The sequence below is a fragment of the Dryobates pubescens genome, chromosome 20, assembly GCF_014839835.1.
Source record: "Dryobates pubescens isolate bDryPub1 chromosome 20, bDryPub1.pri, whole genome shotgun sequence".
In the NCBI taxonomy this organism is placed as follows: domain Eukaryota; kingdom Metazoa; phylum Chordata; class Aves; order Piciformes; family Picidae; genus Dryobates; species Dryobates pubescens.
In genome coordinates, this window is record NC_071631.1 from 6,622,848 (window position 1) to 6,636,877 (window position 14,030).

Below are 14,030 nucleotides of genomic sequence, written 5' to 3' on the forward strand. Positions count from 1 at the left end.
CAAATACCCCTGGAACCGACTTGCCCTTCCTAGGAGGATAGGGCTTGAAGGACACTCATGCTGCAGACGTCACCCGGCTGGGAAGAGCAGATTGCTGCCAAGCCCCCACCTCCTACCCAGGGGTCTGTGTCTGGAGCCAGCCCAAGGAGGCTGCTGCCAGACCCGTGCCCACAGTGCCAGGCTGGGCAGGTCCCCAACACATAACCCTGGCCAAGTCCCACGGGAGAAGCAACCTGAGAAGAGCTGAGGTCAGCAAACAGTTTTTGGGTGCTGGCCTCTTCTCTTGCAGGGCTGCAGGCAGCTGGCAGATTTTGGGAGCCCAGGGAGGCTAAGGAGATCTTCCTGCCACCTGTGCCAGCTGCTGCTCAGAGGGCAAACCCTGCAGCTTCACTTCCAGAGCAAGAAGTGTGGCACCCTCCTGTGCCTCAAGGACACAGGGGACATGCTGGTCCCTTGCTGTCCCAGCCCAGTGCCCCCCAAGCCTGCCTGCTGCCACATGCTCCTGTACTTTCCCTGCTGTCTAAATTTAGGCTCTGGAAATGGGCTAACAGATCCCAGCTTATTCCAGCCCCTGAATTATGCATGCCAGCAGCAGAGCCTTGCTCATGCCTCTGGGTGAGTGTGCCAGGCTCAGGCTGGGCAAGAAAAGCAGGAAAACCAATTGCCTGCCAGCCCTGGCTCCCACCCTTGGGTGTCTGTGGGCAGATGCCCCCTGGGTCCTCCTACCCAAGGGGGTCACAACAACCCCAAACAGTGCTACAGGCTTGGGGCAGTGTGGCTGGAAAGCTGCTGGCAGAAAGGGACCTGGGCTGATGGACAAGCAGCTGAACAGGAGCCAGCAGTGTGCCCAGGTGGCCAAGAAAGCCAAAGGCCTCCTGGCTGGGATCAGCAATGCTGTGTCCAGCAGGAGCAGGGAGGGGATTGTCCCCTGGTGCTCAGCTCTGGTGAGGCCACACCTCGAGTGCTGTGCTCAGTTTGGGGCACCTCAATACAAGAGAGATGTGGAGGTGCTGGAGCCGGGGCAGAGGAGGGCAAGGAAGCTGTGAAGGGTCTGGAAAATAAACCTGATGAAGAGTGGCTGAAGGAGCTGGGGATGCTTAGATTGGAGAAGAGGATGCTGAGAAGAGACCTCATTGCTCTCTACAACTACCTGAAAGGAGGATGTGGAGAGGTTGGTGCTGGTCTCTTCTCACAGGTAATTAGTGATGGAACAAGAGGGAATGGCCTCAAGCTGCAGCTGGGTAGATTTAGACTAAGGCCACCCAGCCTCCTCTTCCTCCTCCTTGTCGTCCTTCTCTCTCAGCCTTGGGCCAGGGAAGCTAGAGGATGGACCCAGCCAAGGGACTGAGCTGGCTTGGAAATGGCCACCAAGGGGAAGGGTATGGAAGGGCTTGGATGATGGAGGGGCTGGGGAAGATGGAGGGGCTTGGGGCAGGAAACAGAGGGGCTCAGGGTGGGGGAATGGAGGTGCTTGGGGGAAGGGATGTAGAAGCTCGAGGTGGGGGATGGAGGGGCTCAGGGAATGATGGACGTGCTGGTACGTTCTGAAGGGGCTCGGGAATGGGGATTGGAGGAGCTCAGGGGCGATGGAGAAGGGCTGGAGGCGCCCGGGGAATGACGGAGGGGCTGGAGGTGGGGATGAGGATGCTCGGAAGCGGGTGGAGTGGCTCAGGGCGAGGTGATGGAGGGGCTGGGAGGGGATGCAGGGACTCCCCCGCCCTCGGGTGGGACACGCCCCGCCGCAGGGCCGCCCCGGGGGAGGCGCGGCCGGAGCTCGGAGCCCGGGGGCCGGCCCGGGCGGAGCCAGCGCGGCGGGGAGGGAGCGCCGGGGAGCGGGGAACCGGCGGCAGCCGCGGGCGAACCATGGGGGCCTGTCTCGGTGTCTGCTCCCTGCTCAGCTGCGTAAGTGCCCCCCGGCCCGGGCACCGGGAGGGAGCGGGAAGGCGCCGGGGCGGGGGAACGGGAAGGCACCGACGCTGCGCCGGCTCCGAGCCCCGCAGCGGCGGGCACGGCTCCGGGGGCGGGGGGCAGTCGCTGCTGCGGGTCAGGTTCGGGGGAGGCCCGGGGAGGGGTTTGAGGGACACCGTGGGGGTGTGCCTCGGTACAGCCGGGAGGAGACGGAGGAGATGCGAGGGGCGTCCAAGAGGGCCGCCGAGGATGCGCAGTGCTGCTCCCGGGGGCTGCCGGGACCCCGGGGCGATGCGTCCCTCTGTGCCTGGAGGGATGCAGGGAACACACAGAGCTGGGCGTCCCCCCACGCCCTGGGGGTGTCCAGGGCAGACGCAGAGCGTTTGTCCCACTCGGGAGCTCAGGAACATTTGTGGTTAAGGAGTCTGGGGGCGCCTGGGCTGCTGCACCCCACTGCACTTGAGGGATTTGGGCACCCCAAGGAGTGATGCCCTGCTCGACCTGGGACAGTAGGGGGATCCTGCCCTGAGACACTGGGGGGGGTGTGGGATGGGGGTGTTGAATCCTGCTGTACCCATCCAGTGCTGAGGGGCTGGGGGCCTGGTTCTCACTGCTGAGCCCCAAAACAGGAGGCTGAGGATGGAATAGAAACAGCTCGGTTGTAGGGGGCAAGTCCACAAGTCGGGGGGGGCTCTGGGTGGGGTGCCATGGGCCATGGTCAGTGCCTCAGGGGGTGTGGTTGGAGTGCCAGGGTCAGGTGTGGTTTGGGTGGTAGGGTCAGTGTCTCAGGGTGTGTGGTTCAGGGTGCCATGGTCTGGTGTGGTTGGGGTGCCAGGGTCAGTCTCAAGGTGTGTGGTTGGGGTGGCAGGGTCAGTGTGATGCAGGGCACATGTGGTTCAGTGTGCCGTGCCTGGTGGTCACAGGGTGCCATGCCCATGCCCAGTGATGTGGTGTGAGTAGTTTGGGGTGCTGTGCCCATGCTTGGTGACACAAGGCGCACGATTTTAGGGTGCCAAGCCTGATGCCACAGGGTTCACGGCTCAGGCTGCCACTCCTGGTGACGCAGGCGGCTGCCCACAGCCGGTGTTGCCTTTCCTGGTGTTGCCACACCTGTGGGCACAGTGCCAGGGCAGGGCTGTGAAACCAACCTGGGAGCTGCTGGCCTGGAAACCTGGACCCGGGGCTGGTTTTGCAACTTGACCTCCGAGCTTCGGCGGTTTAACGATAGGAAGCTGCTGAAACCTGAAGTCAGAGGGAGGAGCCTGGGAACTTTCTGGCCTAATTCTGTTTTCCCCTAGAACACCCTGCTGGCCCCAGCCATGGTAATGAGCTAGAGTGAAATATATGTAAAGGTAGCTCTCCAATTTCTTCCAGTGGAGCTGGTTGACTGAAGAGGTGTTTGAGCTCAATTCTGAACTGGAAAACTACCAAGGAAGACACACACCACACACACACACACTCCCCACTTCTTAATAACAATCACAGAACAATAGAATGGTTTGGCTTGGAAAATCACTCTGAGGTCATCCAGTCCAACCATCAACCCAACACCACCATATCCATCAAACCATGGCCACAGGTTTCTGAAGCACCTCCAGGGATGGGGGCTCCACCACCTCCCTGGGCAGCCTGTTCTAGTCCCTGACCACTCTTGCAGCAAGAAAATCTTTCCTCATCTCCAACCTAAGCCTCCCCTGGCACAATTTTTTCAGGCCATTTTCTTTCCTTCTGTCACCTGAGACTGGAGAAAAGAGCCCAACCCCACCCTGGCTCTGGCCTCCTCTCAGGGAGCTCCAGACTGAACACCCCCAGCTCCCTCAGCTGCTCCTCCCCAGCCCTGTTCTCCAGACCCTTCCCCAGCTTTGTTGCCCTTCTCTGGACCTGCTCCAGCCTCTCAATGTCCTTCTTGGAGTCAGGGACCCAAAACTGAGCCTAGTACTCAAGGTTTGGCCTCACCAGTGCCCAGTCCAGGAGCACCATCACTGCCCCACTCCTGCTGCCCACACCCTTGCTGATCCAGGCCAGGATGCTGGTGGCTTTCTTGGCCACTTGGGCACACTGTTGGCTCATCTTCAGCTGCTGTCCTCCAGCACCCCCATAAAAACCTGAACTACCTCCTTCTGCTCACCCTGTATCATTTGACTCAGGGCCACAGGAGGCTGCCAAGGCTTCCCTTCAGCACTGTCCCATGAATAGTCTGCAAGCCAAGTGAAACTTGGCATCACACACACAAAATGTCCCTTTCTCTGTCCATCACTGCCACAAGTGATATGGTCACCTTGAGCTGCCTTCCTTGGGGTCAGGGTTGGTGCTGCCAGCAGTAGCCTGCCCAAGCCAAAGCAAACCCCAGGGGTGTGAGCAGCCCCCCAGCGTAGTTTGGGCACCTCCTGGGGAGTGTTGGTCTGGTTGCACCAGTGCCAAGCCACTTCCCAGACCTGAGAGTTGCCAGCTTCCCAAGCCTCTAGCTGTGGGTTTGGTACTGATTAACCTGCTGGGTTGTTAATTAAACAGGAGGTAAAAACCAGCTGCTCAGCATTGCTCCTGCTTGACTCAGTTTCTTCAGCTCTGGGTATACTGGACAGGGGCAGCTTGTAGAATTGGATGCATGGAGTGGGGCTGGTAGAGTTGGATTTGATGCAGTTGGGTTGGTGGGGTTGGATGGATGGCTGGAGTGGGGTTGGATTGATGGAGTGGGGTTGGTGTAATTGGGCTGATGGTGTTTGGGCTGGTGTGAGGCTGGTGTAGGTGAAGTAGTTGGGTTGGTGTAGTTGGATGGGGGTTGTTGGATTGGTGTAGTTTGGTGTTGAAGTGGTGGATTGGGGCTGATGGAGCTGGGTTGGTGGTGTAGCTCAGCTGGGGTAGCTGGGTTGATGTTGGGTTTGTGGTATTGATTTGGTGCAGTTGGACTGATGTAGTTGGGTTAATGTGGTTGAGCTGGTGGTGCTGGGGTGGTTTTGGAGGGCAGATTTAGACTGGAGATGAAGAAGAAATTCCCTAGAGTGAGGTTGGGGAGACACTGGAACAGGTTGCCCAGGGAGGCTGTGGCTGTCCCCTGCCTGGAGGTGTTCAAGGGCAGGCTGGATGAGGCCTTGAGCAAGCTGGGCTGGTGGGAGGTGTCCCTGCCCATGGCAGGGGGTTTGGAACTGGATGACCTTTGAGGTCCCTTCCAACCCAACCCATTCTATGAATGTAGTGTACTTGGGTTTGTGGTGTTGCATTTCCCTGTGCACTGCTTGTCCAGCTCCATCCACAGTCACCAGGCAGAGGAGGGCACAGCAGCCCTTGTGTGGCAGTGGTGCTGGAGGTGAGCTGGATCTAACCAAACAGAGGAACTGGAAAGGTTAGCCTTTCATCTGCAGCAGCTCAAACCCAAAGCTTCCTCATGAGTCCACCACTCCCATGCTGCAGCCACTTCCTTGGGCTGGCTTTTTCCATCCTGCTGCTTGGCTGTTGGCCACATACTTAGGGACATCTTTGAAAGGCTTTCAGAGGAGATGCATCAGAGCATGTCCAGCATTGTTGGAAAGTGGTGGGATTTGATTTGGAATGATTTGCTTTTTAAAGGGAAAGATGGAATTTAGGAGCTGCTTGGCCAGCAGGTTGGCTTGGGACATGGCCCAAGGATCTGCTATCCAGTATCTGAAGGGAACTACAAGACAGCTGGGGAGGGACTTTTGAGGGTCTCACTCCAAGAAGGACATTGAGGAGCTGGAGCAGGTCCAGAGAAGGGCAATAAAGCTGGGGAAGGGTCTGGAGAACAGGGCTGGGGAGGAGCAGCTGAGGGAGCTGGAGAAGAGAAGGCTGAGGGGAGAGCTCATTGCTCTCTACAGCCCCCTGAAAGGAGGTTGCAGTGAGGTGGGGCTTGGGCTCTTCTCCCAAGGAACCAAGTGGTAAGACAAGAGGAAATGGCCTCAAGTTCCTCCAGAGGAGGTTTAGGTTGGACATGAGGAACAATTTCTTCCCCTTGAGGGTTGTCAAGGCCAGGTCCCAGCTGTCCAGGGCAATGTTGGAGTCTCCATCCCTGGAGGGGTTTCAGAGCTGTGTAGATGTGGTGCTGAGGACCACCCTCCCCTCTGACCTGGGGGGGTTCTCTCCTTGAAGGTGTCCTGTCTCTGTGGCTCTGCACCATGCCTGCTGTGTGGCTGCTGCCCCTCAACCAAGAACTCCACCGTCTCCCGCCTCCTCTTCACCTTCTTCCTCTTCCTTGGCACCCTGGTGTCCATCATTATGATAACCCCTGGCGTGGAGAAGGAGCTACACAAGGTTAGTAACTCCTGGAGGTTGCTGGGCTTGGCTGTCACTGGGAAGGGCTTTAGCTCATGGTGAGGCTGAAGCAGACAGTGAGGTTTTGGGGCACGATGTCGCTCCTGGTGCTTTCTTGAGGAGCATCTCGCTGGGAGGGCATGTTCTTAACTTTGGGTTTCCATGGAGGGGGGAAGGCAGAGGGATGATGCCAGGCATTATCCAGTTGCCCCAGATGTCTCCCAGAAAAGTTTCCTGCATCCTGGGTTTTTTGCAAGTCATGGAGATGGGATTGAGATGCAGGGAGCTGAGGCCTGCCAGCTGAGCTGATGTGAAGGCTGGGCCAGGCTCTTTGGGTGGGTTCATCCCAGCTTTCCAGTGGCGTGCTCAGCCTTTAGCTGTCACACTCTACCACTGTCCCTAAGCAGGGCTGGAATTGGAGCAGTTCTGGGCTGGCCTATTGGTGGCACCAGGGCTTGTGGTGAGTGTAGGATCACAGAATGGGAGGGGTTGGAAGGCACCTCTGGAGATCATTGAGTCCAACCCCCCTGCCAAGGCAGGCTCGCCTAGAGAGGGTCACACAGGGACATGTTCAGGTGTGTTTGGAATCTCAGGTGGGATGAAGACTCCACCACCTCTCTGGGCAGCCTGCTCCAGTGCTCTGTCACCCTTAAATTGAAGAAGCTCCTCCTCATGTTTAGGTGGGGCTTCCTACGTTCAGGTTTGTGCCTGTAACCTCTTGTCCTGGGCACCACTGGACAAAGCCTGGCCCCATCCTCCTGACACCCAGTAGTGAAGTATTGATCAGCATTGATGAGATTCCCCCCTCAGGCTGCTCTTCCCCAAACTAAAGCCCCAAGCCCCTCAGCCTTTCCTCACCAGAGCTGTACCTCAGCACCTTTGCAGCCCTTTGCTGTCCCCGCTCCAGCAAGTCCCTGCCGCTGAGGTGGGGAGCCCAGAACCGGCCCTGGCACTGCAGCTGTGCTCACCCTGCCATCTCCTCTGCAGCTGCCAGGCTTCTGTGAGGGCAGTGGCTCAGTGCTGGGCATCCAGACCAGCGTCAACTGCGAGAGCTTCCTGGGCCACAAGGCCGTGTACCGCATGGGCTTCGCCATGGCTGCCTTCTTCTTCCTCTTCGCTGCCATCATGCTCTGCGTGCGCAGCAGCAGGGACCCGCGAGCGGCTGTGCAGAATGGGTGAGTGCTCCGCCCTGGGGCAGGGCACAACCTCCTTCCCTGCTGCACTCCTGCCTGCAGGCTGCCCCTCTTCTCTTGGAGTCCTCAGCAGAAGTGAACCTGGTGCACCAGGGTCAGAGGAGGCCACAGCAATGCTGGCAGGGCTGGAAACCCTCTGCTGCGAGGCCAGGCTGAGGGAGTTGGGGTTGTTCAACCTGCAGAAGAGAAGGCTCCAGGGAGACCTTCTGGTGGCCTTTCAGTGCTTCAAGGAGCTGAGCAGAAAGTTGGGGATGGAATTTTGAGCAGGGTCTGTTGTGACAGGACAAGAGGTGATGGTTTGAACTAAAGGAGGAGATTCAGAGTGGAGAGAAGGGAGAAATGTTTGATAATGGGGGTGTTGAGACCCTGTCCCAGGTTGCTCAGAGGGGAGGGAGATGCCCATCCCTGGACTCTCATTCAAGATGAGGTTGTTTGGGGCTCTGAGCAACCTTCTCTAGTTGGGGATGTCCCTGCTGACTGCAGGGGCTTGGACTGCATGACCTTTAAGGTCCCTTCCCACCCAAACCATTTGATGGCTCTATGGTTCTCCTCCTGCAGATTCTGGTTCTTCAAGTTCCTGGTGCTGGTGGGGATCACAGTGGGAGCCTTCTACATCCCTGATGGTACCTTCACCTCAGGTGAGGACCTGCCCATGCTGTCCTCTGCATCTTTGGGTTCACCCTCAGCACAGGATTGAGCCTTCGGCCGGAGCCGGCATCTCCACTGCCCTGTGTCCCTGGCAGCGCCAAATTCCCATTGTCCCTGCTCTTAACTGGTTCTTCTCTTCCCCTCAAGTGTGGTTTTACTTCGGTGTGGTCGGTTCCTTCCTCTTCATCCTCATCCAGCTCGTGCTCCTCATTGACTTTGCTCACTCCTGGAGCCAGCTGTGGCTGCGCAACGCCGACGAGAGCAACGCCAAGGGCTGGTACGCAGGTGGGTACAGCTGGCACCTCAGAGGCTTTGGGGACACTCATCCTGGGGCTGCCTGGCACCTTGCTGCTGGGCACCGAGGGCTCTGCTCCAGCCTCTTGTTTTGCTTCCTCTCCCAGCCCTCTGCATCATCACCTTCATCTTCTACGCCGCCTCCATCGCGGCCATAGTGCTGCTCTACATCTACTACACCAAGCCCCAGGGCTGCACGGAGGGCAAGGTCCTCATCAGCATCAACCTCATCCTCTGCCTCATCGTCTCTGCCGTGTCCATCCTGCCCAAGGTGCAGGTGAGGTGTTGGGGTGCAGCTGGGAGCCTGGTGGCTGTGCCAGCACGGGGGCCATGCCTGGCCCTGAGCCCCTGCCCTTGGGTTTGCAGGAAGCTCAGCCGCACTCAGGACTGCTGCAGGCTTCCCTCATCACCCTCTACACTACCTACATCACCTGGGCCTCCCTGGCCAACGTGCCAAGTAAGGAAGATGTGTCCTTGGGTTCAGGAGGGGGTGCATGAGGCAGGGCCACGCTCTGGGGCCGGTGCTTTGCCCCACCTGGGTGCTGGGCAAAGGTGGTGAACCCTCTGCGTGTCCTCTGCAGACCGGAGCTGTAACCCCACGCTCCTGGTAAGGAGCAGCAACAGCTCAGCCGCGGCCACCCAGCCAGTGACAACCTGGTGGGATGCCCCCAGCATCGTGGGCTTGGTCATCTTCCTCCTCTGCACCCTCTTCATCAGGTGAGGGCTTGGCTTGTGTGCCTGGGGCCTGTGCTGTCCCTCTGCCTGGGGAAGGTGGTGCTGGAGAGGAGGTCACAGCTCGGGCTGCGGGGTTTGTCACCAAGTTGCCTCTTCCAAAGCCATCCCCAGGGACACAGGGAGGCTGCCCTGAGGGGTTCATGGGCTCAACGTTTAGGGTATCCACACAAGCTGTATCCCCCCAAGCTGCCCTTCCTGGGGGTGGCACTGAGCTGCTGGGGACCTGGGACTCTGCTCCAGCCTCTTTCTGCTTTCTCCCACATCATCATCTTCATCTTCCGTGCCACCTCCATTGTGGCCATAGCACCGCTCAACACCAAGCTCACAGGGCATCCCAAGGCGGGTGGGCATGGTGGGGTGGAACTCAGGCTGGGGGCAGCTGAGGTTGGGCTGGTGGGCAGCTGAGGGTGGGCATGGTGGGGGTGAACTACTGGGCAGCTGAGGGTGAGGCTGGGTTGATGGGCAGGCGAAGGTGAGCATGGTGAGGCTGAGATTGGCATGGTGGGGAGCTGAGGCTGCACATGGCGGGGCTGAGGTTGGGCTTATGGGCAGCGGAGGCTGGGCAGGGTGGGGCAGAGGAGGCTGGGCAGCGGCCCGGGAAGCCGTGGGCAGCAGCCCTGCCATGCCCTGGCCGTGCCCTCGCTGTGCAGCCTGCGCCGCTCGGACCACCGGCAGGTGAACAAACTGCTGCTGACCGAGGGCGGCGGGGCCGGCGCCGCGGCCGAGGAGGGGGCCGCGGAGGGTGGCCCCCACCGTGCCTACGACGACGAGCAGGATGGGGTCACCTACAACTACACCTTCTTCCACCTCTGCCTCCTCCTCGCTGCCCTCTACATCATGATGACCCTCACCAACTGGTACAGGTGAGCAGAGCTCCTGTGGGGACTGCGCCATGTCCTCTGTGTCCCCTGCTCCCGCCGCCCTCCCTGCGCCCGCCGCCCTCCCTGCGCCCGCCGCCCTCCCTGCGCCCGCCGCCCTCCCTGCTCCCGCCGCCCTCCCTGCGCCCGCCGCCCTCCCTGCTCCCGCCGCCCTCCCTGCGCCCGCCGCCTTCCCTGCTCCCGCCGCCCTCCCTGCGCCCGCCGCCCTCCCTGCGCCCGCCGCCCTCCCTGCGCCCGCCGCCCTCCCTGCGCCCGCCGCCCTCCCTGCGCCCGCCGCCTTCCCTGCTCCCGCCGCCCTCCCTGCGCCCGCCGCCCTCCCTGCGCCCGCCGCCCTCCCTGCTCCCGCCGCCCTCCCTGCGCCCGCCGCCTTCCCTGCTCCCGCCGCCCTCCCTGCTCCCGCCGCCCTCCCTGCGCCCGCCGCCCTCCCTGCTCCCGCCGCCCTCCCTGCTCCCGCCGCCCTCCCTGCTCCCGCCGCCCTCCCTGCGCCCGCCGCCCTCCCTGCTCCCGCCGCCCTCCCTGCGCCCGCCGCCCTCCCTGCTCCCGCCGCCCTCCCTGCTCCCGCCGCCCTCCCTGCGCCCGCCGCCCTCCCTGCTCCCGCCGCCCTCCCTGCTCCCGCCGCCCTCCCTGCTCCCGCCGCCCTCCCTGCGCCCGCCGCCCTCCCTGCTCCCGCCGCCCTCCCTGCGCCCGCCGCCCTCCCTGCGCCCGCCGCCCTCCCTGCGCCCGCCGCCCTCCCTGCGCCCGCCGCCCTCTCTGCTCCCGCCGCCCTCCCTGCGCCCGCCGCCCTCCCTGCGCCCGCTGCCCTCCCTGCTCCTGCACTGGGCAGAGCTGTTTGCTGAGGTCCATCTCTTCAAGTCCACTTCAGGTGCACCCCAATCAGTGCTAATTAGTTTTTAGGGAGCGTGGGGCTGTCTATGGCAGGTTGTGCCCAAGCTCAGCAGCAACTCACTGAGGCATCCTTGGGACATGGAGGGGAGCAGGGACCTAGTCAGGGTGGCACTGGGGTGGCATCTCTGTGGCAAGCCATGGGGAATTGTGTGGCTTTGGGTGGAAAAGGAGCTGGGGGTGCTGGGTGCTGGCAGCTGAAGATGAGCCAGGGTTTGCCCCAGTGGCCAAGAAGGCTACCAGCATCCTGGCCTGGATCAGCAGTGGTGTGGGCAGCAGGAGCAGGACAGGCATTGTGCCCACTGGTGAGGCCACACCTTGAATCCTGGGTTCAGTTTTGGGTCCCTGACTCCAAGGACATTGAGGGCTGGAGCAGAGAAGGGTGATGAAGCTGGGGAAGGGTCTGGAGAACAGGGCTGGGGAGGAGCAGCTGAGGGACCTGGGGGTGTTCAGCCTGCAGAAGAGGAGGCTGAGGGGAGAGCTCATTGCTCTCTACAGCTCCCTGAAAGGAGGCTGCAGTGAGGTTGGGGCTGGGCTCTTCTCCCAAGGAACCAAGTGGTAGGACAAGAGGAAATGGCCTCAAGTTGCCCCAGAGGAGGCTTAGCTTGGACAGTTTCTTCCCCTTGAGGATTGTCAAGGCCAGGCCCAGGCTGCCCAGGGCAGTGGTGGAGTCCCTGTCCCTGGAGGGGTTTCAGAGCCATGGAAGTGTGGTGCAGAGGTTTAGTGGTGAGCTGGCAGTGCTGGGTTCAGGGTTGGACTGGGTGATCTGAAAGGTTTCTCCAATCAAAACCATTCTGTGACTCCATGATTGCTCTGCTCTCTCCTCCATGCTCTTTGCTTTACACCCATGGCTTGGTGCCCACAGCCTCCATCCCTCCCCAGGGCGGCTGCTGCCTGTCACGCTTAGGGTGCCCAGGGGCTGGCACCCTGCTGGCACAGCACAGTGACAGGTGCCAGCTGCTTGTTTGCTCTTTTCAGGCCTGATGAGAGCCTGCAGGTGCTGAGTAGCCCCTGGACAGCCGTGTGGGTGAAGATCTGCTCCAGCTGGGCCGGGCTCCTGCTCTACCTCTGGACCTTGGTGGCTCCGCTGGTGCTGCCAGACCGGGACTTCAGCTAAGGTGGCCTCAGGTGTCCTGCTGCCAGCTGGAGCCATCGTGGCCTTGTCTCTAGAGGCTGGGGACAGCCCCAGCCCTGCCTTAGCCTTAGGTCTGCACGCAGGAGCAGCTGTGCTGGGTTGTGCCTGCTTGCAGAGCTTCTCTTTTAACTGGGAAGGGCTGAAGTGCCAAGCAGGGAGACTCAGCAGGGGCTGAGAAAGGCAGCAGGCTGTTTGTCAAGCTCTGATCCTCTCCATGTTTGTCTAGTGCCTTGGCTGGTACCTCCATACCCTCTTCTTCTAGCAGAGACCACCACCTAGCTTTGGGAGGGTTTGGTTTTCACCAGCTGCTCTTGTCTCGCTTGGTGCCCCCGGACCATGGTGCCTTTTGGAGGGGCTCTGGGGACCAGCCATGGACCAGGACCCAGGACCTGCCTGCTGTTGCCTCCCTAAAGAGCCTGGAGGGAAACAAAACTCATGACTTTGTGGCTGGAGTCAGATGTCCCTCTGCATCCCCCCAGGCTTAGTGGTCGCCCCAGCTCCTCAGGGGCTCTCCTGCCCATCTGTCCTTACAGTAGGACAGGGTCCTGGTCCTTGGAGGAGCACAGGTCAGGTTTCCACTGGCTGTGCTGGCCTGGCCCCAGCACTTTGCATCTGTAATAAAGTCTTGTTTGGGATAAATGTGAGTAAAGTTACCTTTGGAGCAGCTCTGCTGTGAAGCCAGGCTGAGGGAGTTGGGGTTGTGCAGCCTGGAGAAGAGAAGGCTCCAGGGAGACCTTCTGGTGGCCTTTCAGTGCTTCAAGGAGCTGAGCAGAAAGCTGGGGACAGTTTTGAGCAGGGCCTGTTGTGACAGGACAAGGGGGGATGGTTTGAAACTAAAAGAGGGAGATTGAGTGTGGAGAGAAGGGAGAAATGTTTGACTCTGAGGGTGTTGAGACCCTGTCCCAGGTTGCTCAGAGAGGTGGGAGCTGCCCTATCCCTGGAACCACTCCAGGTGAGGTTTTTTTGGGCTCTGGGCAACCTTCTCTAGTTGGGGATGTCCCTGCTGACTGCAGGGTTCTATTGGATGAGCTTAAAGTCCTTTCCAACCCAAGCCAGTCTGGGGTTTGCCCTTTGGGGTCTGTCCTGAGCTGTGCTGGGTGTGCAGGTGGTGGACGATGGGGCATGTGTTGAGCAGACCAAACACTGGCTTGAGGACACAGTGGCTGCTCTGGGGGTGCACAAGGGGTGGCTTCACCTTGGGGCACAGCACCTTGGAGCTCTGGACCCTGTTGGCAGCCTGTGGCACCTCAAGAGTTGCTGCTGGGGGAAAGGTGGTGATGGTGCACAGCATGATGGTGAGTCCACACAGCAGAGGGGTGCTTGCAGCACGGGGATACTCACCATGCCCTGGAGCAGTTGGGAATGGGGTGAGCAGCACAGTGGGGTCCATGCTGTGCTGGGGGTGCACCCATCACATGCTGGGGTGCACCTTCCCAGGGGTTGACCCCACATTGTGGCACGCTTTGGCAGAGTGTCCCTGTCTGCTGCAGCCCCTTGCCCACCACAGCTGGGGATCCCTGGGGAAGGGCCTCCCAGCTCTGCCTGGTGCTGGAGCCCCAGCTCAGCCAACCAGCGGGGCCAGGGTTGCGTTGTATGGGAGGAGGGGAACGGGGAAGGGGCACTGGGAGAGGGAGGGCAGCAGGGAGTGGGCGGGAGTGGGGCAGGGGGAGGCAGAGCTGGGCAGGAACAGGCAAGAGGAGGCAGGGCGGGGCCGAGCGGCTCAGGCGGTTCTGAGTCTCGGCCACAAGAGGGCGCCAGAGGCACGCGCAGCGCCACCAGCCAGGCACCGGCACCAGCCAGGCACCGGCACCAGCCAGGCACCGGCACCCTGCGTCCTGCATCCCTCATCCCGCACCCGGCACACTTCATCCGGCACTCTGCATCCCGCACCCGGCACACTTCATCCTGCATCCCTCAGCCCACACCCAGCGCACTTTATCCTGCATCCCTCAGCCTGAATACTGCACTCTGCCTCTTCATCCTGTGTCCATCATCCATCAGCCTGCACACTGCACTCTGCAGCCTTCACCCTGCACCCTTCATCCTGTGTTCTGCACCCTGCCTTGTGACTCCTGTGCCAGCAGCCTGCACCCC

The 14,030-nt window shown here is 60.9% G+C and overlaps 1 protein-coding gene across 1 annotated transcript; it reads left to right on the top strand.

Moving 5' to 3' along the window:
- Window positions 1-1,783: 1,783 nt before the first annotated feature.
- Window positions 1,784-12,565, top strand: SERINC2 (serine incorporator 2). Its single transcript, XM_054170352.1, has 10 exons — window positions 1,784-1,902; window positions 6,010-6,171; window positions 7,159-7,346; window positions 7,923-8,002; window positions 8,160-8,297; window positions 8,414-8,583; window positions 8,673-8,763; window positions 8,888-9,023; window positions 9,692-9,904; window positions 11,780-12,565. The coding sequence occupies exons 1-10, from the start codon at window positions 1,864-1,866 to the stop codon at window positions 11,916-11,918; spliced, it is 1,356 nt and encodes a 451-aa protein (XP_054026327.1). The 5' UTR covers window positions 1,784-1,863; the 3' UTR covers window positions 11,919-12,565.
- Window positions 12,566-14,030: the final 1,465 nt, after the last annotated feature.